This window comes from Hakea prostrata, chromosome 5 (genome assembly GCF_041222555.1).
Source record: "Hakea prostrata isolate BN-2017 chromosome 5, UWA_Hpros_2, whole genome shotgun sequence".
Taxonomy (NCBI): Eukaryota; Viridiplantae; Streptophyta; class Magnoliopsida; order Proteales; family Proteaceae; genus Hakea; species Hakea prostrata.
The window spans coordinates 44,230,372-44,256,195 of NC_142604.1; the positions used below are offsets into that span (position 1 = coordinate 44,230,372).

Consider the following 25,824-nt stretch of genomic DNA (forward strand, 5'->3'; position numbering starts at 1 on the left):
CGAAGGTAAAAGAAAATGCGAACCAGCATACGTCGACATAGTAGAGGCAACTGACTTAACTGGCATTTCACGCCTTGCTTGGGATAGCAGCTTCATCTTCTATCCTTATGCTTGCCTTGTTACCCTCTCCTCAACCTTCTGGAATAACACCAACGTGCTAACTTTGAAATCAGCAAGAAGACCGAAGTACTTAGACGGTCCCTTCTCCATATTTAATCTTCAAAGACCCAATAGCCAATGCCAAAAGCGCATGGGGGCGTTCGGACTGAAAGTGACAAAAGATTTACCTTCATTAATTGCTTGGCCACTCACTTTATAGTAGAGCTCCAAGCAAGCCTTAAGGTGGCAAAACATGCTATTTTCGAGTCTCCTTACCTTATCGCGTGATTTCCTTTGTATCTCACACTTAGGCACCACCAAAGGAGTGATGAAGCTTCAAAATCTCGAGCTCTCCCTCTCTCCCACATTCCTCAGCCTCCCTTTAGCATAAACAATGCATTTACTTGGTTAGAGAAACATAGAATAGGCTTTTTGGCCCAAAATTCCGAAATCACCCCAAGGCTCCCAAAAGGGTTGGATACTTTGCTCTCATATCAGGACTGATATATCTTGGACTGTGCTTCCCCTTACGCAAATGATCGTCCCTTTTTGAGAATTAATGACCTTTATCTACAACCACTAGGCTCGAATCCAAAAGGGACTGAACCCAGGAAGAGGAAACAAGTCAATAAGTCTGGCTTGGAACGGACAAAGCCTTCCGGGCTAGGGAGTGGGCCATGCCTATTCTGCCTAGGAATAAAACAAAAGATAATGACAGCGTGTTCAAGCGAAGCAACAAAATATATGATAATCAATAATTTGGGGCTAAAGTAAACTACTAATCTGCTTCTACAGCAACCCTTGTTTTGCCCTTCAACTTTTCAGCGAAATCCTTAGGCATTCCAACTAACTTTAATTTCTTTAGGGATTCTGGCATTTGAGTGGGAACATTCAAGTTCTTGCAGGATTTAATTTCCAATCCTTCAACCTCAGGCATTGCTCCCTCCACAGTCAATTCCTTCAGTTCTTCTAGCTCCCGAATAGTTAGCTGTTTAAGTTTCCTGAAACCTCCTTGTGAACAAAGCATTCGTTCTCCCATGAATGATTTGGATGACAAGATAAGGACCTCTAGCTGGGGCAGCTTCTCCAGATCTGGCATTGGGTCTTGTTTTAGTTTAGTCTCAGACAAAATGAGCTTCTTGAGGTTTGCTGTGACTTCGTGGAGGTCAAAGAACTTTTCTAACCGTTCCTGCAAATAAAATATAGCATCGAGTGAGGCAACAAGAGTGCTTAATCAACATATCGGGAAGGTTTTTAAGCTAAACTATTTATTTTGTAAATAATCCGGAAAATAAAAGCAGACGAACATTGAATTCGTACCTGAAAGTCCGACTTCTTTCCAGAATACAGTTCAATTGAAGTGTGAGAACCTAACCAATCTTGTATGATAACAGAGCTCACATGAGCAACCTTCTCACTGTCCCTTCCCATCACGTTATTGGTGAATTCCTTAGGCATTTCAGTTAACTTCAATTCACTGAGAGTCTTTGGTAAATTTGGTAGCACTTCCAACGATTGGCAGGCTCTGATCTCCAACTTTTCAAGCTTTGGCATTGCTCCATCATCCACAGTCCATTCTTGCAGCTCTAGCCTCCATATTTTCAGGACTCGAAGCTCAAGGAACCCTCCTGATTTGCAATGCATAGAGATGCCGGTGAAGGATTTCGAGAATAATCTAAGAAGCCTTAGCTTTGGTAGATTCTTCAGTACCGGCATTGGGTCTGAGCCTAATTGGGTCAGAGACAAGGTGAGCGTAGTGAGGTTCGACCTGCTCAAATCACCATATTGGTATAAATTTCCCCATAGTCCTTGCAGATGCATGCAAGAGACATGCTTGTTTCGCCACAATGAACTTAGACTCTCTAGCATTTTCACCTTGTCGCCTTTGGATGTCAACTTTAATGTCTGAAGGCATTCTAGTTCCCCAATACACTCAACCATTTCTCTTTTCTGCTCCCAACCGAGCTTGCATGTCAATCTCAGTTTTCTAAGTTTCTTTAACCTGTCCAAACCATCCTTCACGGGACTGAAATCATCAACTATATTAATCCCTGACAAAGTTTGAAGGTCACTCAAGAAACTCAACTGTGTAACGAACTCACTTTGGTACCTTTCATTCAGATAAAGGTGTTGCAGCTTATGCATATTCCAAATTTCTGGGTAACGAGTAACGTTGGTATGTTTTAGGTCCAGAGCTTGAAGGTTCTGCAAGTTGCTGATGGATGAGGGTAGTGTATCCAAGAAAGTCCACCTTAACCCAAGGTAACGCAACTTAATCAGCTTTCCTATTTCCTCAGGTAGATTAGGTCTATGAACACGCTCAAGATCAACCACCCTAAGAAGCCACAAGCAATTGTTATTGATGCATCTCCCAAGAAAACCCGCTAATTGTTGCCCGGGTTTATATCCAACAGGATAATTGAAGCACCATAAAGAATGGAGAAATTTGTAAGGTTCTAATTCTAGAGGAGAATCTGTGCTAGCATGAATATGACGAGAATGGAGATCCACATTGTTACAACGATCAGCAATTCTATGAATGCAGACCTTACCTCCATTATAATCATCATAAGAAGATCCATGGGCACCCCGAGCGTTTAAGATCTGAAGCAGCGGATGATCAAGGGGAATGCAATATGCCTTGGATACCCCAAGAGAATTTCTTTTGACAGCCTGAATTAGGTTGAGATCTAGCAAGTCTTGTATCCACTGCCACCGCATAGCTGCTGCTTCATTATCACAAATCCCATCATTTCTCTGGTACTCCCAGAAACCACCTTCTACAGCCCATGTCAGAATCAGTCTCCTCTCGGGGATCTTTTTCATTGTAGAAAAGATATGCAGGAAGTTTTTCACATGCAGAGGCAGCATTTCAAGAAGAGAGTACGACAAGTTACACCAAGGTTGTCTTTCATGGCTGAAATGTGTGTCAGTGCCGTGGAGTATGGATGACCACTCAATAGCGTTTGGATCTACAGTGGACAAACGATTTGCGAGTTCGACAATTAAATAAGGGATTCCTCCACATTTTTCCACCATCTCTTGTCCAAGGTCGTCCAGAGACTTTTCTGTGTTTACCTGATCGTCAATTGCATTGCCGAATCGCCAAGGAGCTATGGATAGCTTCTTCTTGAACAACTCCCAGCTTTCTACTTTACTTAGTACCTTCAATCGGTGTGAGTAATCGGCAGAACAAGCAACCCCAGCGTCCCGAGTTGTGATAACGATCGTGCTTCCAGATCCACCATGCGGGATTTTATCTCGCAGCTCTGTCCAGACTTGAAGATTCTCAATGTTATCAATGACGATCAGATACCTCTTGCTTTCCGAGAAGCCATCAATTTGCTTTTGAATATCCTTCACAATCAAATCCACAACATTGTCCCTTGCGGACGCGCAAACCCAGGCTTTGCACTGAAAATGCTGTGTAACACATCTGTTCTTGAAAATCTCCCACGCTAGGGTTGTCTTTCCAATGCCCTGGATTCCAATAATCGATATTACACGGCGGCCTTGCGTTGGGGGAGGATTGACCAACAGCAACCATTGTTTCAGAGACGCCCTGTCGGTGCTCAAACCAACAACAACAACAACAGCACTAGTAGTAGTATCCTTCCCTGCTTCACCAATATCGTCAGGAGAGCGTATCCAATCTGACAAGTTGACTGAATTTGATCCAGAGTCAAAATAAGGAGAATATAGGTGGTTCGAGCTTTTCTCGAAACTGACTTTCAACTCCTCGATCCGCCCTAATATCTGACTCGTCTCCTTGCTGAATTCTTGAACTACAGAATCCTTGCGGCAGCTAAACCTTTTCAAGTGTGGCTCCTCCATTCCGAGGCTAGCTGTCCCGTGTACATAGTTCGCTATGGCGGCTTCCGCATCATGAAGGATTTGCAGCAAATCTTGCCATCTTTGGACTTCTACTCCATCAGCCTCTACAGTTCCATTTTCTAAGAATTTCTTCATGGATAAAAGTTCACGGCCGATCAACTGGACTTCGGAACCCACGGATTCCAAACTAGATTTTTCCCAATTGATCATGTCGAAAAATTCATCTATTGAGGAAATAGCAGTTGTGGACCTTCTGGCCATAGCTTCTCTCCTCCCGAAATGCTTCAAGCTTCGAAATAGCAGAGAAATCAACAGATGAATGATGGAATTCACCCAAGCCAAATCTTGCCTGGGGGCATCAATAATCTTATAAATTATTAAATTAAGTTCTTAGATTTTTATCTTTTCTTTTTTCTTTTACTTTTGTTTTCTCTGCTGTGCTTGGTTCTTTTTCCATCACTATTCACTGGTCTCTTTTCTTAGTTTTCTTTTGCTTTACAGAAAATTACGTAAGGCTTCCAGAATTTGCAACTAATTACATCTAATGTTATACTTGAAAAAAATCATAATAAACACATCCTTGATTAGAGTTAAATAATGATGCTATTAGTTTATTACTATAAAAAGATTTAAAATATCAAGTTTACCCTTTCTAATTCAGGTATGTTTTACAATATTGATTTCACCATCATCCCTATATTCTATTCTTCGGTCTTCTTCTTCCTCGGTTCTAGTAGTATCGGCCATCGTCACATATTGAATGACTCTTTGTTATCGTTGTACTCCCAATGGCCCAAAGGACTGGTTTCTGGGCCAGCCCGCAATCGCCTGCTGGGCCTGGGCTTTCCTCGACTGGACATCCTAAGGGTTCTCCTACCGAGAAGTGACCTGAGAGCACTGGTCGGATCCTAATCCGTGACAAGGCAAAGAATGGTTTACGTGGCAAGAACCACCTTATGCGGACCCAGTTCCCCTACAGCTAGTTGCCCGTGCCAAGGATCTTACATATTCAGAGATCTCCTTGAGCCCAAAGATGGCAGTTTCCTCGGCCCCTATCCATGAGTCTCTAGCATATCACACAAATGGGTGCGACTGAGATGTAGCCCTCGGATGTGACCCTCCTGACGGTTGAGGTGATTTTCTTCACCGTGCCTTGGGCCCCTAAAGCGTAGAAACCATCTCCACCTTCCATCTCCAGAGTTGATCATGCAAAGGCCACGAGGTCCACTACCTCAAGAGGTATGAATCCCATATATAATCCCTCATCGTACACGAACGGGGTAAGCTCTACACACTCCAGCCACCACTTTCTTTAATTTTTCAACCCTTAAGAGCATGATCTTCATCATCTCTTGGGCTTTTGGCTCCTCAATGGAGTCTCTGATTTATTGGCTTGGACTAACTCGATCGTCGGAGGTGGCTTCCCGTCTCCAAAGGCGGCCCACTTTCACTTTGTTTTGGTCTCAAAAGCAAGGGCTGGATCAAAAGTGAACCATGGGGTCAAGATCATAATTCTTGCAGTACCAACACTCTTGTTTCCTAACATTGGAACAAAACTTGCAGAAAATACTACGGACTCCATTTCAAATGAAGAAAGGAAAACTGTGATATGCTCATCATCCTCCAAAAATGCTATTTCTTTAACTCTAGAAACCTACACAACAAATAAGAGAGGAAGTTCAGTTTAAAAAAATTAAAAAATGAAAGAGGAGATTTCAACTAAAATAGAAAGATACAAAAAATTGCACCTTCTTCGATTCTCTTTACGTATATAATAAAATAAAATAAAAAAATCCAAAATAAAAGCTTGGATCAGACTCCTATCAGTTTTCACTATTATTTTCAACAGATCTAAAGATAAAGATAAAGATAAAGAAAGAAGAAAAAAACCTCTCCTTCTCCTTCCTCTGTTTCTATCTTAGGAATCGAACAAACAAATTGTTGGAAGAAAAAAAATACCAGTACTTAGTTTACTTTCCCAAAAGCCAAATTCTCACATCTCCTTCTCTCCTAATGTTTTTAACTGCTCAAGTTACCGCTCTATTTTTCGGTTCACATTATTTGGTTCAAATTTATTACTTGAACCATGAATTATCCTGCATTTTCTTAAGTACTTGAATTAAATTGCCAAAAAAAAAATTTAATAAAAAGTTGAAAATTTTTAATTATGATGTGTTTTAACTGCCTACTACCATAATCATTATCATAAAAGTAAGTCATAACTATTATTTTCACAACTTCTTGAATTAACTTATTTATTTAATATTTAAATTGAAGAGGTTAAAAGTGTTATTCTATAGAATTAAATATTTTTCATTGAATTTTGAAGTTAATAATAGTTACTATTTTTTTCAAATTTTTATTCACTTTCTTTCTTTTTGGTAATATTAATTTCAATGTTTAAGAAGATACAAGATAATTCAATGGTTCAAATAATATCTTTGAACAAAATAGAGTCTAAGTATAGGGGAGTGATAGAAATTTGCTCAAAACAACAATTTAAGTGGTTCGGCTTTGCCTATATTCACGGGCTTAATGGAACTTCTTCATGATGGGAATAGAGATATAAAAATTGTACAATGCTTAGATTAAGAACCAAACCCAACCCTAATGTAAAATCAGATACCTCTATACACCCTCTCTGAACTCATACTCTCAAACCTTGAAGAGATTACAAACTAACCCACTACAATAGCTCTAGCCCAGTCACAATTCACTCAACACTTAGATCACTTCTCTCTAAGCATCGTCCTCCCTTGATTCAAACAAACAAACCAACCCACTACTCCAGCTTTAACCTAATCATAAATCATTTAATGCTTGAGATCACTTCTCTCTAGGCATTGTTCTCTTTTGTTTCAAAAAACCAATCCTCCACCCTACTTATAGATGAGCAGTGAAGGGGTTTCTCGAATTTGGATTTTTTTTTAAACATCACTATGGACACGCCTTCCGTGGAGCTACCTATAAAACCTATGTTTTTTTCTCTTTCACAAGTTGTATGCAATTGAACTTGTCAAAGTTTTGGTGTTGCCTATTGACAACCCACCCTCCTCCTTAATGAGAAGGACCAACAAAATCCCCCTTGTTGGTGCAACCTAGAGGGGGGGTGAATCGGTTGCAACTAATGGATTGTCCCAATTTTTTGATGCAATTTCAAGATAAATTGAAATTTCAAATGAAATTAAACAAGTCTACGTCCACTCCTCTCTTGGCCTCAAGAGATTATTCCACTAGTAATTCTCTTTCAATATAATGGGTAGAGATCAAACCCTTTACAATCTTTGTTTATCTTAAGGCAGGAGCACCCTCTTCAATCTTTGTTCACGGGCAAGAGCACCCAAACAATCTTTGTTCACGAGCAAGAGAACCCAAAATCAATTCTAATATACGTAGACTATAATTGAACAATTACAAGAGAAGGATGTTACCTAACAAGAAGTGTAACACTTTACCTCTTGTGTCAGTGTGATGCAATGAGAGTTGTACATTCAATTGTAAAATGAATGCATCACCAACGCCTTCAATCACCTGAAGCTTGACTTCCACAAGCTTACTTAACACCTTGGTATGTTGTTCAAGGTTAAGAAGCAAAACACAATTGCTTTCTTGTGATTTGAGAGCTTGAGATTACTTGGGGAGGGGTTGATCAAATGTGAGGTTTAGGGCTCTCAAAAGGAGTGAATTGGGCTTATATAGATGGCCTTTGAGTGCCTTAGCCCAATCCCCAACAGATAGAAAACGGACATAATTTTGGTCCAGATTTCAGTCCAAACGGATGTCCGTCTAACCAGATGATTGTCCATCTGGGAAATGACTGTTTAAAAACTAGCTGTTGAAGCTTAAGTCAAAACCAGATGGACGGATGTCTGGCTTTAGCAAGCCAGACGGAATTCCGTCTGAAGCACAAATTCAACAGTTAGGTGCAAACAGGGACTTGATTGGGTTTTTGGTATGTCTAGCCAACCTTAAGCCTCATACACCTTCCTACTATGTCCTAGGTTAGTCTAGTGACATGATATGCTCATAATTTAATACAATTACATGTGAGTGCATATGGAGGTGTCTTAAGTCCTAAATTCATCTAAGTCTTGATCATTGATGTTCTTGAGTCTTCTTGTACTCCATTCTTCATGCTCATCTTGACTTAGACTTCATATCCATCTTGGCTTGACCTTAACTTGAGCTTGAGCATACAGCTTTCAATTGGAGTTGGTCCACTTGCTCTCATATTGAACTAAACAACACAACTCAATATAGCCATTAGTAATTCATGTTTGTTATAATCAAAACCAATGGAGGCTGATGTGGCAATCCTGACATGGCATTTCCCAACAATCTCCCCCTTTTTGATGATGTCAAACACATGAATGATGGAAAATATGAATGGTCATTAACAACAATAAATCATCATTCATATGCATGTTATTCATGTTTTACCATGAGTGACCTAATGAATTACCTAATTCTAATTCACACAATTCTCTCCCCCTTTTGTCATCAACAAACAATATAAGACTATGCTTCCCCTCAAATAACTCTCCCCTTTGTCATTAACAAAAACGAGAAAAGCATGGAATGCTCCCCCTCAAATAACTCTCCCGCTTAACATATGCTCCCCCTAAATTAATGCATAAGACAATACTACGTTTAATACTTGCCATATCATGGGAAGTAGTTAAACTATATGGACGTCATTCAACATAAATTTAAATACACCATTAACCATAGCACCACAACCAACAACATCAAATTTCTTAAATAAGTGAAATGAATTCATAACAAAGTTGAAATTGTTTCCCAACGGTACTAGTTTAGATATAGAAATTCAATTCCCAAAAAGCCAAGAATATAAGAGGCTTGGTCTAAAAACAAAATATGTCATGAATTTAACATTAATTAACTTGTTCCAATAAATTCAACTCTAGAAAGCATCTAGTTTCTCGAATAGATGCAGCATTCATTTCCCATCGGTTCCCTTCGACTGAAAAAACCCTACAAGGTATTAGACACATGGATTGTAGAATCAGAATCAATCCACCAGTCATTATGTGAAACACAAACATTAGATTCCAAACACACAAGAAAAAGATTATTACCATGTTTCTTCATCCATGCATGCCTCTTAGGACAATCCCTCCTCATATGCCTCTTCTTCTTACAGAAGAAACACTTAAGATTGTCCTTCTTTATGGTAGGCTTGACACTGTGTAGCTTTCCTTTTCACTTCCACTTCTTACTGGAAAGTCAATTGGTTCAAACTGGGACCACTAGCCAAATTCACAGACTTTTTCATCTCTTGCAATAAATACCCCTTCTCTTGAACACACATGGTCAAACATTCATTGACTAACCATGTCGTCTTAGGTGTATTATAGGAGATCTTAAATGGGGCATCATGATGGGGAAGAGTCCGCAAGATGAAGTGCACAATAAAATCATCAGAAATCATCATCTTCAATGCCTTGAGTTGGGCAAAGATATCTCTGATCTTCATAATGTATTCACGCACCCCTCTTACACTCATAAGTCTTGTTGAAGCCAACCTACTAATAAGTATACCAGCTAGTGCCTTGTCAGAGGTCAAGAATTGAGCCTCAATAGCACCCAGGAAGTCCTTCACCTTCTCACATTCGAAAATGGACCTACGAACCTAGGCATTATGCGAGACTTGATAAACATCATACTCAAACAATTGGATCGTTCCTACCGTTCATACAGTTCAACTCTCATTAGTACTAGATTCAGTAGGTACCGTAGGCATTGCCTTGTGAATGGCTTAGTCCAAACACGGTAGCCCAAATTCAGTAGAACAAACTCTTTCCAACTAATATAGTTGTCCCCAATAAGTAGAGGAATATCATGATCAGAGAATATAAAATTTTGTTCTACTGCAAAGGAATCAATAAACATGCTTACTATGACAAATTTAGAGGCATAACCCATCAAACACAATTATTATTCTACCAATGTACACTAATACAAATGCATAAAATCGTATATCATAAAACCTCCATGTGGACAATGATCTTACATACAATGATTTTATCCAAAAAATGATGCAACCATAAAATTATTGATATTTCTCAATACTTGTGTGCTACTTAAAAAATTACAACAACTTCCTATCTCATCCTAATCATACATGAAGAAACAATATTTCTTGTGGGCAAGATATCATATCCCCAGCACAACTAGAATTCAATGTCATTTTCACTTATGTGATCTAAAGATTAATCACTACATATGAACATATTTTTCAGAATAAAGATGTTGTGGCTAATTCAGATTACTTAATATGTTATTCAATATGACATTTCCATCCCAAAAATGGCAAAAAATGCATGTCTTTGAACTTAAAATGGGGCAAAACAACCACTAGAGGGACTGCAGTCTAACCCCAAATGGGTTGTCCTCTGACCCCAAACAGACTGCCGTTTGACCCAGATGGCTCACCATCTACCCTCTGTGATTTACTCACTATGACAAGGCACGCCATCTAGTTCAAACGATGCACCATCACCCAGACGGAGCACCGCTCGATACCTGAGATGCTCCATCTCAATGAAAAATCACCCTCCGTCTTCAAAGACAGGATCCAAAATCGTCTTCAAATTTCAATTTTTTCAACATCTAACACTTCTAATAGATACAAAAAATTCCCCAAAAATTTTTAAAACAACTTCTACCATGGATTAACAGATCAAACATTGAAATCTTAAGATCAATAAAACCATGGATCATCACATTACGCACAGAAATAATGCCAGGCAGAGGAAAAACCTTGCTCTAATGCCAAATGTAAGAAAACATATAGAGTATATAATCTACTTATATTGAACTCCAGAACCAGACTGTAATGTCCTTGTTCAATCATGTGGAAGACAGGATAAGATACTTACCTCCAGCCATGGAAAATTGTTTCTGGAAGTCATTTGCAAGTTCCTTTTCGAGAAGATCATCCTCTCGAATGTCGAAGAAATCCATTTTTTCCTTAGCAACCGAGTGATGGAGGGACATGAAAATTTTCTTGCTGATAAAACTAGGGACCAAAGTTCACAGAAAAACTGTCATAAGGTTTTCTCCATAATACACAAGTTTATATGAGCCCTATGGAAATGGTGTTCCCATCAAACACCTCCAGGTAACCGCCTAACAATTATCAAAGTGGTTACCTTGAACTAAGTTGTAATTACTAATAATTGTTTGGACCACATCATAACTATGAGAAGTTAAAGTCTTAATTTTATTTATTCAAATAAAAGAAATCTAACACAAGATTTCACGGAAGGCAATAGATGTTGTATCATCTGGAACTTGGAAACAGAGTTTCTTGCGGCCATATTAGTAGGCATGTTGCGGTATTTCACCTTTAGCTTTAAAATTGGAAGCAATTCGAGACTCTTTATAGATGGTAGTAGCTTTACATCTTTCACATGTTGTGGTGTTTTCAGATTGCCTACCAGGAATTCTTTCCCTAGGGGAGTCCAATCTATAGATTTGGCTTAGTCATAGTCATGGTAGAAAAGATTTTAGGGTTACAATCTAGTTTTTTTCCTTTTTCTAGGTGTTGGTAATACTCCAATTAGTTCAATTCAATTAATTGATGGGGGAAAGATTCCTTACCTAGATTCGCTTTCCCTTTTGTGAAGTATTCGCAGCGGAAGTAAATCTGGATCCACGTTCTCGTTCCACCACCAAATCTCTACTGGGAAGATTCCACAATTACAAGGAAAGGGAAGTATTTTCACAACCCAAATGCCGTGTGGAAAAAAGATGGAAGAGAGATCTAAGGCAAAGGAAGGAAACCTCCACTAGGTTTCTCCTTCCTGCGTTTCTTGTAGAGAGGGAGAGAGATGGGAGCCGCCTCCTTTTCTTTTGAAAACTTACGTAATGTAAACACACTCACTTATGCGGTGGTTACCAAAGAAATAACCCTATTTTGTAACCGCCCTAATAGTGAGTTTCCAAATTTGCCCTTGGGCATTTAATTTATTAATTATATTAATAAATTCCAATAGCTCCCACTTGCACAAGGGCAAGTGTTAATCTTTCAATGTGTCCCAGGCACACATGTATATTCCAGATATACATATATATTGATCTCTTCACTATGTATCCCAAATACATAGACCACCTGTGTCCCAGACGCTAATATCCACAAGTCATACTGGCAAAATGGGTTGTGCGACCGGTGATATACCTGCACGCGTGAGCCCCAAACTAGAAACCTTCCCAGAAGGCCAGAATGGCACATCACTCAAAGAAACATATCAAATAAGCATTAGTATAACACAGTGTCCTAGGTTTATTCAAACTCACCAGACTGAAGGTATCTCGATCCCTCTGAGAGATCACATTCTTGTCCTTAAAATGTTCACTACTATAACACATACAGTTGGCGTCAGCAAACACTTTTAGGGTGTAGTTGAATCAAACCTTTCTTTTCGCCCCAGACTATCACTACACTTAGGATTGACTCCTTTCCCAGTAGTGCCCCTTTAAGTCAAATCTATCATAACCATAGGTAACACTCCAAAGTAGCCACATCAATCCTTCGTTTCATGATGTCGTCGAAAGTCACTAAGAACACTAATGGACCATAAGGTCCAGGACTCACACAATGAGAGGAGCAGGGATCCATCCTCTCATTTCCAATGATCGCTAAGCACACATAGTATGATATACGTGCTATAGTGGAGCATTCTATATACAATAGAACGTATGTCCATCTCAACACCATACAGGTCTTAGTCTAGTCGCAACCTCTTGGCCCTAACTCGAGTTTCTTTATTGTCGCCACCCTAGCGCCACATAAAGTACTTGCACTTGGCTCCTATAGGCAACATGAATAGTGGGAACATTCATGTCGATTCTCTTCACAATAGAGAAACTCATCTTGATTCCAAATCAAGGCGACATCATGATTATGAACTGACCTACACAAAGTCATTCACAATCCGTCTCATCTCTACTCCCCTCCAAGGCACCAGAGGCGAATGCTCGTGTGAGTGAGCCATTCTCTTGCCTATTGACATATCTTGTTTTATGCTAGAAGAAACACAATCACACAGAAAGTGAATAAAAATAAATGCTGGAATGAACTCATATTTCTCATTAATAAGAAAGTCTCAGTACAAAAGTAAGTCACAATCTACGCAAGCCCAAGGATTTTACATGAGAAATAAAAACATCCTTAGCTATAGGTTTGGTAAGAGGGTCAGCTACCATCTAACTAGTAGATATGTGCTTAAAGTATAACTTTCTTCCTTGATGTAATGTCTCTAATAAAGTGATATCTCAACTGTGTATGTTTGGTCTTCCCATGATACTTGGGGTCCTTGACATAGCTAAGAGTTATCGTACTATCACAATAGACAAGCGCAGCCTCTTTGGATGTCATCACAATCCCAGTATGTCAAAGGAATCTCCTCAACCAAACAACCTCTTGAACCGAAGCTGAGCATGCCACATACTTTGCTTCCATGGTCGAGAGGGATATACAAGTCTACTTCTTGCTACACCACGAAATGGCCCCGCTGAATAAGAAAGCATATCCAAGGTTGATTTGTGCTCATCAATGTCTCCAGCCCAATCAGCATCACTATAGCCAACTAAGCGCAAATCCAATCCTTGGTAACACAACACGTAGTTACTCATTCCTCTGAGATATCTCAATATCCTCTTGACTGCTTTCCAGTGCTCTATGCCTGGGTTTGATTGGTATCGACTAACCAAACCCACTGCATAACAAATATCCGGCCTAGTACACATCATAGCATACATTAGGCTACCCACTACACTGAAATATGGAACTCTTTCCATCTTGGTTTTCTCCTTTAGAGTCTTAGGACCCATATCAAGGCTCAAATACAAACCCTTCTCCACTAAAGTATCAATTGGTTTGCAGTTGTGCATCTAGTATCTTGTCAAGACATTGTCAATATAGGTCTCCTGAGATAAACTCAGTAATCTCTTTTGCCTATTTTTGACAATTTTGACACCAAGCACATAGCTTGCTTCACCCATGTCCTTCATATCAAATATGGAGGACAACCATTTCTTAATGGTTTCCAATAGCTGCTTGCTATTGCTAGCCATAAGTATGTCATCTACGTACAGTGTCAAAATGACATAATTACCATCAGATCTCTTGGTATAAACACAGTGGTCTTCATCAAGCATGGAAAAAGCTTTTTCCATCATAGCTTGGTGGATGCGCACATTCCACTGTCTAGATGCTTGCTTTAAGCCATATATGGACTTCTTAAGCTTGCACACTTTGTGCTCAAGTCCATTAGCTTCAAAGCCTTGAGGTTGATCCATATAGATCTCTTCCTCAAGTTCTCCATTGAGGAAAGCAGTTTTTACATCCATTTGATAAAGCTCCAAGTCCAACTAAGCAACAATGGCTAGAATGAGGCGAATTGAGGCAAACCTAACCACAGTGGAAAAAGTTTCCTCATAATCAACGCCCTCTCGTTGGGTGTAGCCCTTAGCCACTAAACGAGCCTTGAATCTCTCAATAGATACATCCGCCTTTCTCTTGATCTTGAGAACCCACTTGTTCCCAATTGCCTTTCGGCCTGGTTGCAAGTCAACCAAGTCCCAAACATGATTAACTTTCATCGGCTCCAACTCTTCCTCTATTGCTTTCAACCATTCCTTTGAGCTTGACCCCGCAAGAGCTTCCTGCACGCTCTTCGGTTCATGCTCATCGACTGAAGTCATCTCACAGTTGATCTCTTCAAGAGTTACCATGTAGGCTTCATCCTCTATGTCGAAATGTCGACGAGGAACTTGCCCGCGCCCACTACGGCACAAGTGCATGTCAGATTGTTCACCCTCTGAGGTAACTATCACATCTGCACTCCCACTCCCACTAGGATCTTCTGGATGAACCCCAGGTTCATTATCCAGAATCTGAATCCCTAGAGTGACAAGATAACTATCTTGTAGTTCAAAGAATTCCGATGATTCTTTGTTAACTCTTGAAAGAGATGGAAAATCATTCTCCAAGAATGTTGCATCCCTAGACTCAAGTTCCGTTCTCCTCTCACTCTCATTTAGTCCAATGAAGACATGGCTCTTTGAGGGTTCAGAATATCTCACAAAGATACACTTTCTTCCTTTGGGTCCAAGCTTTCCATATTGGTGAGAAGTAAAGTGAACATATGATGCACATCCCCATGCACGCAAGTAACTCAAATCTGGCTTCCTTCCGGTCCACAACTCATATGGTGTGGAAGGAACCGATTCGGTTGGAACTCTGTTAAGGATATAAGCAGCAGTCAGCAAAGCATCTCCCCAATAAGAGATGGGTAGATTTGTCTGCGCTATCATGGATCTCACCATGTCTAGCAAGGTTCTATTCCTCCTCTCAGCAACCCCATTTTGCTGTGGAGTCCCTGGAATAGTAAGTTGTCTAGATATCCCCTTTTCATCACATAACCCTTTGAACATATCGGAGAGATACTCTCTACCTCTATCCGTTCTAAGAGTTTTAATCCTTTTATCTAACTGATTCTCAACTAAGCTCATGAATTTCTTAAAACATTCCAGAGCTTCTGACTTATGAGAAATTAGATAAATGTGACCATACCGTGTATAGTCATCTATGAATGTGATGAAATAAGACTGTCCTTTTCTAGTATGCACATTCATGGGTCCACACACATCTGAATGGATAAGTTCTAAAGGAAGAGAGGCTCTCAAAGCCTTTTTAAATGGTTTTCTAGTTGCTTTTCCTGCTAGACATGACTCACAAAGTTGGCAAATCGGATAGTGAACCTTGGCCTAAGAGACCTTCTCTTGCCAACCTGTTCATCCTATCTAAGCCAATATGTCCTAGTCTAGCATGCCACAAATTAGAATCAATACACACAGTATTTTGGCAAACAAAAGCACTACTAGAATTAAATGAATAATCAATTGTATCCAATACAATGAAGCCATTATTAAGAAAACCATAACCATAAACTATATCACCCAGATACAAAACCAAAGAATTGTTTTCAAATACAACTCTAAAACCATGTCTTAAAAGATAAATAACAGAAACAAGGTTTCGCTGAATGTCTGGAGCATACAGCACATCATGGAGTAACAGCATCTGGCCACCTCGCAAAACTAATTTGCATGTGCCTATGCCATGAACCTCCACGCTTGAGCTGTTCTCCATCGTTATTCTTTTGTTTCCTCTTGGAATACGACGATATTCCACGAAGCTCGAGCATTCCCTTGTTATGTGTTTTGTCGCACCTGAATCAACAATCCACAAAGGATTTAGTTCAGCAAGCATAGTAGAACTTGTTATATAACAAGATGAGGTATAACACACAGTACATACCTCTTGCTCAGTGCAATCATGAGCAAAATGACCAGGCTTTTCGGCACTTGAAGGAAATCAAAGCTGATTTCTTCTTGCCAGCACTAGTCCCCCTTGAACTCTTGGGGCCACTCTTGTTTTTGTTCCCACCCTGGTTACTTTGCTTGGACCGCTGAGGTTGAGCTTTCTCTCTCTTGCGCTTGAAGCCTGCAACCTTACTAGTGCTAGCTTCAGCAACAAATACATCAGTTTGAGGGGCATCGGCCAACATCCGATCCTCATCAAGATCAAGGTGCTTGGCAGCTTGATCAAAAGTCTTGACCTCATCAGCATGAGTCAAGAAGATCTTCATATGCTCCCAAGTCTTTGGCAATGACCTGATGACTGCGGAGACTTACTCCTCATCAGTCTTTTGGCGCCCACATGCGCTTAACTCACTAATCATGTTAGACATGATGGTTATATGCTGCCTCATGGTGTGACCCTGGCGCATCTTATAACCATCAAAGGTGAGTCCAAGCTGGCGGCTTCTTGTGGTGGAAGTCCCTCCATACTGGAACTTCACAGCCTCCCATAAAGACTTTGCAGTCCTATGCTTCTCATAACGAAGCATCAGGTCATCCCTCATGGAGCTCAGGATTGTAATCCTGGCTACCAGGTCTTTCCTCTTCCAAGCATTGTATGTATCAAGGTCCCTGCGATGCTGTGCAATGGTACCTTCCTCAGGTTGGTTCATGGTCTTGTTTATGGTCTCCAGCATATCCTGCTCTTCCAAGAGATATTGCACCTTTCGGTGCCAGAGATCATAATTCCTCTCATTCAGCTTATCTCCTTTAGTGAGGTCAACAACTATGCTCTTTGTAGCAGCTATTTATTCTAAAGATATTACATACAAGAATGAGTTCAATAAAATCTAGCATAAAGCACAACTCATGCAACAATAAATCACACTAGCATAGTCAACCTATGGGATAAGCACTTAAACCAAAAGAGATACTAACAAACATTCAATCAAATTCTCATGCAAACCCACATAGACTTATACACTAGTTTCATTCTGTGCAAGAAACATGATTGACAAACCCATAAATAAAAAATAATTTTATTAAAATAAAACATGCAATCATGTTAATGCTATGAGGTTGTTCACACAGAACACTTCTACCTCATTAGCTCCCACTAGGCCCCATTAGGCCCTCAATGCTCAAACATCACATAGATTGTGAGCCATTGATGTCTAGTAAATAGAAACACATTCAAAACTGGACAAAAAATCAGACGGATTTTGAGACGGCTCTCCGTTTGGGAATCCATCTGGATTTATGCAACCAAACGGACGATCGTCTCCCAGACGAACATGGGCCACTGTGTATTGTCCGTCTGGTCCAGAGTGACAAAAAAACAATGTTTTTTCTGGTTTTTCATGAACGAAATTTTTTTCAAATAACGGTAAAAACATGTTTTTTTTCACAAAAAAAAAAAATCATCCAAAAACACAAAAAATCCAACAATAAATTTTAAACAAAATTAATTATCATGGATAATCAATTCGTGCAAAAATTTACAAGGGAAATTCTCAAGGATCCTCCCATTCGGATCTGAACCCAAAACATAAGGGTTTCCAAAAACCCTATCAATTCTCCTATGGGTTTCGTATTAAACCCTGGATTCTCCAAAACATAAGGGTTTCCAAAAACCCTATCAATTCTCCCATAGGTTTCCTATTAAACCCTGGATTCTCCGTGGGTTTTCATAAACCCTTGATCCTCCTATTGGATCCATACAATGAAATTAAACAATGGGGAGGAACAAAGAACCGTGGGAACCAATGGCTTTGATGCCAATGTTGGTAATACTCCAATTAATTCAATTCAATTAATTGATGGGGGAAAGATTCCTTACCTGGATTCACTTTCCCTTTTGTGAAGTATTCGCAGCGGAAGTAAATCCGGATCCACATTCTCGTTCCACCACCAAATCTCTACCGGGATGATTCCACAATTACAAGGAAAGAGAAGTATTTCCACAACCCAAATGCCATGTGGAAAAAAGATGGAAGAGAAATCTAAAACAAAGGAAGGAAACCTCCACTAGGTTTCTCCTTCCTGCGTTTCTTGGAGAGAGGGAGAGAGATGGGAGCCACCTCCTTTTCTTTTTAAAACTTACGTAATGTAAACACACTCACTTATGCGGTGGTTACAAAAATATATAACCCTATTTTGTAACCGCCCTAATAGTGAGTTTTCAAATTTGCCCTTGAGCATTTAATTTATTAATTATATTAATAAATTCCAACCCTAGATGTTTTATGTTTCTAGATATTAGAATTTACAGTAGACCATCTAGCAAAGAATCAAAAATCTTTCAGCTTTCACTAGCCTGGTGACTGTCTTGTAAATGACTCTTTCTCAGCTTCTAGGACTTCCCTAGAGATCTTAATATGATCTTACTTCTGCCGACAAAAAAGATGAGCTTATAATTGCTCATATATTTGTCATTCCTTCATCTAAAAGTGTGTTTGGAATCATATGCTTTTCTTATAGATTTGACACTTTTCTTTCTTTTTATGCTCTGTTCTCTTTCTTTTTTCTTTGCTTAGGCAAGGTGGTTAATTATTCTCTTTGTCTATAGGTTATATGGTCAATTTTAGAGGTTCATTTTATTTATTTATTTATTTTTTTTTTTGTTCAAATTTTGGTGGTTCTCTTTACTTGAAATTCTACATGGGTCCTGCTCAATGATGTTCTAAACTTGGGCACTCACTAGGTTGTTCTCAATTATGGCTGGGAAGGGTCGAGTTTTTATACCCTAATCTTGACCATGGTGCTCAAAAATCTTCTCTTTAACATTAACCGGACTTTTACCATATGTTATATAACATAATAATCCATAATTCCATATTGTTAACCTTATTCACCAAAAATGTTCTGCAAAGCCAAGTATGGCCCAAATTTTATTTGTTACAGGGGCTGCAGTCTGCAGGCTGCAGTAAACTGTTTGGTAGCATATGTTTTTCTTACAAACTTAAGATTTTACTTTTCTTTTTTCTTTTTTTTTTATTATTTTCTTTCTTACTTAAGATTTTACTTTTCTATTCTTTTCTTTTTCTCTTTTATTATTATTATTATTTTCTTTCTTTTTTCCTTTTTCTTTTGCTTTTGGTACATAGGATTTTTATTTTTCTTTCTTTTTCTTTACTTAGCCAAGGAATGGCAGATATTCTCTCTTTGCCTTTACTTTATCTAATCAATTTGGCCGTCCACTTAACAAGAAAATATAAGGAGGGGGCTATTCAATTCATTTGTTCCAAACTAGGATACTTCTTTGTCATATTTAGGTTGTAATAGGTAGAGTCAAGCCTTTTAAAACCTTAAGAAAGCAGTAAACCAAATTGTAATTTTATATTCTTTTACACATTATTAGAAGTATTCTACAAGGTCAGGTAGGGCTAGGTCAACACTTGACCATATATGATCCAAATTTAGGACTACAATATTCCAATCTTAACCCACACTCAAGGCAAAACTTTTGAGGCCATATCCTATTAGTCCTCGAGGCAAACCAAGAGTGACTTTATAGCATGAGTATAGATAACGATGATGAAGGAATGACATTCCAAAATCTTTTACCCATAAACCCACTTAGATTTATTCATGTTTAAACAAACTAGTCCATTTTAAGTTGATAAAAAGGAAAAAATTAGTCTGTTGTTGCACCTTTCTCCTAGAACCACCAGAGTAACCTCACCCCAATGTTATGTCCCACACGTTTTTTTCCAAGCCTACGTTTACTTTTCTTTTCTTTTTTTGTTGTGGGGGGGGGGGGGGGGGGGGGGGGGGGGGGGGGGGGGGGGGTTAAAGGCCTAAAACATCATTCATCTTTCACACAAACCAACTCTTATATTTTTTTTATTGACCAAATTATATATACCATTTTTTGAATTTGCAAACAATTATGTCTACTTTCCCTAAATTTTATTCTATTATATTTATTTCCCTTATTTTCAAATTATATAGAGGTGTTATGCTCTCCAGTTGCCTAGACTTTTCACGGGTTGTTTTTCCTTTTTTTTATTAATTAAAATTTCAACCCAAAAAAAAATCTCACCCCTAATGTTAGAATAAAATAAACTAATTATCCCCGTTGTCACTGATATCAACTCTTGTTGATTTATCTCTCGATTCACATCACAATCACCAAAGGGAGCTAAAGGAAGTGAATCCCAAAGTCTTGTGAGTTTTGCAGGATGGGATACTTAGAACAGGTTGTTATGGTGATGAGAATAAGTAAGAAGCTGTTAGAAGAAGCAACTTTGTTTCATGAGGTGAAGGATCAACTCTGGTCCGTTGTTAGTATGCTGAAGAAGCTAGGGCCATTTGTAATGGAAATTCAAAGAAAGCAAATCCCAAAAATGAAGGAATACAGCGAATTACTGAATGAGATCGATGATGCTATCGATTTATATGTCACTGAAGCAGCAACCGGAGCCGGTGGTATGACTCCTGATAATCTGAAAATCCATATTGAGAAGTTCAAGCGGAGGCTTCGGAAATGGCACAACCATTGCCTTACTAGCATTCCTCTTCCTCCTCCTCCTCCGACGTCGCTCCAAGATGACAGAGTAGTCGTAGTAGGCCTGGAAAAGGAGTTAATAACGATGATTGAGCGGCTGATGGATAAGGATCCTCGCCGTGATGTCATCCCGATCGTTGGACCTGGAGGTGTTGGTAAAACAACACTAGCTCGCAGAGTTTATGATCACCCAACCACAGAGAAGAACTTCCCTTGCCGGGCATGGATCTGCGGTTGTAGTGATTATGGGTTGCCCATCACAAAGCTGTTGCAGGAAATCTTCAATCAGGTATGTTTTCATCATGGAGAAGAAGAGAAGATGAGTCTCAGGGATTTAGCCAATGAAATTTACAAGCACCTGAAATCAGCTGACAGGTATCTTGTTGTTTTCGATGATGTCTGGAGAACCCAATTCTGGGATGAAATTAATGTGATTTTCCCAGATAATAATAGAAATGGAGGAGGTAGGATCATTTTCACCACTCGTTACGATGAAGTGGCATCTTATGCAATGCCAAGAAACCCTCCCTATCTGCAACTAACCTTGAACAGGGAGGAGAGTTGGACTCTTTATCGCAAGAGGGTTTTGTCCAGTTACAGCTCAAGTACGATTTCTGATGGAGAAGCGCATTTGAACGCGGAGGAGAGGAAGTCGCTTCTCCCCTTGTTGGAGCCGGATCATAATCCATGGAGACAATGTGTCGATAAATGTGATGGGTTACCAGCTGCAATTGTTGAATTAGCAGCACAACATCAACGCCTCAAGTTGGCCGTGCCAACAGCAACAGCAACAGCTGACAAGGAGGATGACAAGCATTGGGACGAAACATTCCCAAAAGGAGTTTGGGAATTGAAATACAACAACTTACCAGATCACCTGAAGCCGTGCCTTCTCTATCTCGGGGTTCTCAATTCCTGTTGCTTCACCATATTTAAGGAATTGTTAATTGCAGAGTGTCTTGTTGTGGAACCGCTAAAGACCCAAGTGGAAGGAATGGTAGACTGCACTGGTGTTGCAGAAAAATACGTCAATGAACTCATTAATCTGGACCTGGTTGAAGTTGTAAGCAAGCATTGGAATGGGCAAATCAAAGAGATTACCATTTCTAAGCGATTTCAGTTGATGAATTTCTGTAGAATTAAGGCAACTGAAGAGAATTTATTCGAGATGGCAGAATTTGAGACAACTCCTCTGAAAGCAAACCGAATCGCAGCACGAGGATTGTACGAGACACACTTTGTTTTCCGTCGTGATCGTTCTCCCATGGAAGTCCGATCTATTCTGAGGTTGGATTTTCCACCGGAAAGAATATGTTGGGATCCTCTGCTTGAAAACACCTCACTTCGAGTACTAGATTTGGGTGTGGATTTTACAGATACCATTCCAAGGGGAATTGGGAGTTTAATCCTTCTAAGATACCTGAGAATTAATTACAAAGCATTTTCAACACTCTCGGAGCCAAGAACTCATAACAAAGCATTTTCAACACTCCCGGAGTCAATTTGCAATCTATGGAACCTACAGTTTCTTCGCCTAAAGAATAATTCGTTCAAGCCTGAGACCTTCAAATCGGAGAACTTCTGGAAAATGAAACAATTAAAGCATCTATTGTGTACTGAAGTGCTCTTTCGCCCCCCACCACCACCAGCAGAAGGCGGCGTAGTGCTGTACAACCTCCAGCGCTTAAAGTATTTGGCTGTTAATTGTTGTACCAAGAAGCATCTCTCAAGTATGCCCAATTTGGTTAGACTGGGTGTGGGAGGAGACATTAAACAGAAGCACATTTATAAACTATCCATTCGTCTTTCCCAATTGAAGCACCTTCAGAAACTAGTGTTGCGGGCTGAAGGTACCACAGGTGAGACCGAATTTCCTCCCAGGTGGGACCTTTGTCGGCTCAACATCACTCACCTCACCTTCAAGTCCACCAGGTTACCAGGAAAGTCGATGGGAATTCTTGGCAAGTTACCCAACCTTCGGTGCCTCAAGTTAGCATCCAATGCTGTTAATGGAGATACCTTAGACACTGATGGTGATCGAGGTGATGGGTGGTTTCAGCAGCTAAAGTGCTTGAAACTTCAAGACTTGAGCATAAGAAGGTGGAATATGCCTGTGGGAGCAATGCCAAATCTGGAAGTGCTAGTCATTAGAGATTGTACTTCTCTACAGGCACTACCATCAAAAGCTCTTCAGAATATCAATACTTTGCGGGAGATGGAGATACACAATTACGTCGATCCAGCAGTAGAAACAGCTGCGTTGGAAATTCAGAAATTCATGAAGAAGAACCAGCTTCAGCTACGGTTGAAGAAGAGAGAAAAAAATCTGGAGACCGGAATGTGGGTCACTTGGTGAGGAAATTATAACTTATTTCTTCTTCATTGACTCCTCTATAGCTGTGTTTAAGTTTGCCACTGCTAGTTAACACTTACAGGGGTACATGATCCATTTTAATTGTGTAATAATAATATCCAGGGAAAGAAGAAGGGAAAAATATCAATTCTGATTAACTATCTGACTATGTTAACAAAGGGTGCCTGTTTTTTCTCTTTCCCAGATTTGGAATACAATCTGGAAATCTGAAGAGCAGAATCACCTTGCATGTATTCCAGTAAGTTTCATTATAGTTCTTCTCTTCATTATACTTTGTCTTTCTTTCTGCCCATCTGTTATTACCCTCACAGTGTAAGCTACAACTTCCATAAACACCAAACGAAATCACTCCTGGTTTTGCCCATTTGGGCACACATATCCTCGAGCTTTACTTCTAAGACTTTTCTGATGCAACTTTACTAATATTTATACAAATTTTCACTCATTGCTAGGCAGCTTTTCCAAGGGAAGAAGAAGAAGACTGACTTTGTTCTTTTACGACATTCCACAAAAAGATCAGAAGTTCTGGAGCAAATGGGAGCACTCTTGATGGAAGCCAGCCTCAAATGGTAAACCAAGGTGGTCTTCTAAATTGGAATGGTGGATTCCATGTTAATTGTAGAAGTAATTTTGCCACAAGAACAACGTATTCCACATACATTCACAAACATAATATTCTTATTGAGAAGACCAGGTTTTGTGTTTTTGAGTGATTCTTCTCCAGTTAAGCTTTATGAGATTTCAGGGTGATGACACAGTGCTAGATTTTACACATTTTCCCCCTTTTTATTGCAAAATCTACGCTGTCAGAATCCAATGTCGACGAACCCTAGACTCCTCATCTAGTTTATTCAATAAACCCACCTGCCAAATCCATCAAACAGGGACCAAAATCTTCAACTTAATTAAAAACAACGGTTTCCCATTTTGTTTTTGTTGGAATATGCTCTTTGAGCATGAGTGAATGTGAATGAAAATCATTCATATGGAGAGTTTGTGGAAATAAGTGCATGGAATACCAATAGACTATTTGGTGATTTATTGCACAAGGAGAGGTCATGAATGAAGGGTTATGGGAATACCTATGGACTATTGGGTGTTTCATCTCCCAAGGAGAATTCATGAATGGAGGTTATGAGACCTTTTATTTCCTAACAACAAACTTCTCATTTCCCTAAGATAATTATGGAGGGTTTTGGGAACTCTTGATTTCCAAGAAACTTCTTGTTTCTAGCTTGGTTATTAATAAAGCTTTTCATTTCCATAACTTAATTCATTAAGTTTGGGGAATAATGACTATGGCTTTTCATCTTTCAAGCTAGTTAATGAGACATTGATCTCATCTATAAATAGGGATCCCTCCTTGGTGAAGATGGTGGTTGTGGTGTGTTTTAAAAGAAGAGTGCTAAGTGTGATTTAAGAGTCTTCTTAAAAACAATTTGTGAGTGTTGTCAATGGTTTGAGTTTGGCTTCGAGTTTGGTTTCGTGTTTGAATCGTGTGGTGATAGAAGAAATGCACATGTCAAGTTCGTCGTTGCGATATACTTTGTGCTAAGTACATCGTTGTTCGTCGTTGTATCCTGGGAGACAGACGTCCGTTGAATCCTCAAGCACACTGTGGAGGGGACGAATCTGTTTTAAGGAAAGCGTCTGACGCGCCTCGACGGTTTTCCTTTATTCTTCTTTTTCGGTTCAAGTTCTGTCTTTCCGGATCTTCTCTTAATTCTTTGATTCCCCTTATTATATTATCAATTTTGGCTAACAGTTTTCTATCAAAAACAACGTTACAACTCCTCAGAGCAGCTTCTGAGACCAACCTAGAAAGCGGTACCGAAGACTCAAAGCCACAAAACCTTTAACTTGCATTGATATTTGGTTTCTGGTGCTTCCAGAACATCGTCTTCAACATCTACAACAAGAAGGTATTAAATTGTTCTCTACAGTTTTACTACTTAGTTCAAAAACACATACCTAACGAGGAAGACAGCTCGATCCTTCCCCGAGTTTTGAAGAAGCAGCTTCTTCTTTGACAATTCCATGGAGGGATTGTAGTTGCGTTTGTCTTCTCCGCGATTTTTCTGTTCGGTTTACTTCTCTTTCTAGGAAAAGCCGACCAGGTAGGGGATCAACAAGCTTTGCTCAATTTCGTCAACAATGTCCCGCACTATCACACTCTCAACTGGAATGCGAAACTCACCTGTTTGCGGCAATTGGACTAGACTGACCTGCAGTCCTGATCATAGTAATTGTCTCCCTCTGATCTGAACCGGTTTCTTTGAGATTACAATGGTTAAGATACAGTGGGCTAGTGGCAGCCTTCAAAACCTCCTCTCTAAGCCTGAAGATCTAAGGTTTTGGTTTAGCCATTCTAAAAATTTAAGGTTGCTTTTGTTTGCTAGAATAAAAGTAGGGTGGGAAAAAAGGGGTGGAAAAATTCTTGAAAAAAGTGTAGATTTTTTACTTTTTCCTTAAATCTCAAAATAGTAGATTGTTTGGTTGCTTAGAGTGGAAAAGTGAAACACAAGTTTCCTTAAATCAAGGAAACTTGTCTGGTGATGTGGCAGCCCAACTTTCCCACCCCAAGGCATTTTAAAACCCCACATATTTGGTGGGACTT

At 39.5% G+C, this 25,824-nt stretch overlaps 2 protein-coding genes across 2 annotated transcripts; one reads left to right on the forward strand and one right to left on the reverse strand.

The window, feature by feature from the left end:
* Positions 1–690: 690 nt before the first annotated feature.
* On the reverse strand, positions 691–4,255 carry LOC149016061 (disease resistance protein RPP8-like). Its single transcript, XM_089155836.1, has 2 exons — positions 1,420–4,255; positions 691–1,288 (listed from the first exon to the last, which is right to left on the reverse strand). The coding sequence occupies exons 1-2, from the start codon at positions 4,192–4,194 to the stop codon at positions 878–880; spliced, it is 3,186 nt and encodes a 1,061-aa protein (XP_089011962.1). The 5' UTR covers positions 4,195–4,255; the 3' UTR covers positions 691–877.
* Positions 4,256–20,435: 16,180 nt separating this feature from the next.
* Positions 20,436–23,491, forward strand: LOC149016062 (late blight resistance protein R1-A-like). The gene is made up of 2 exons (XM_089155843.1): positions 20,436–23,185; positions 23,392–23,491. Coding segments are annotated over exons 1-2 (2,679 nt in total). The 5' UTR covers positions 20,436–20,507; the 3' UTR covers positions 23,393–23,491.
* Positions 23,492–25,824: the final 2,333 nt, after the last annotated feature.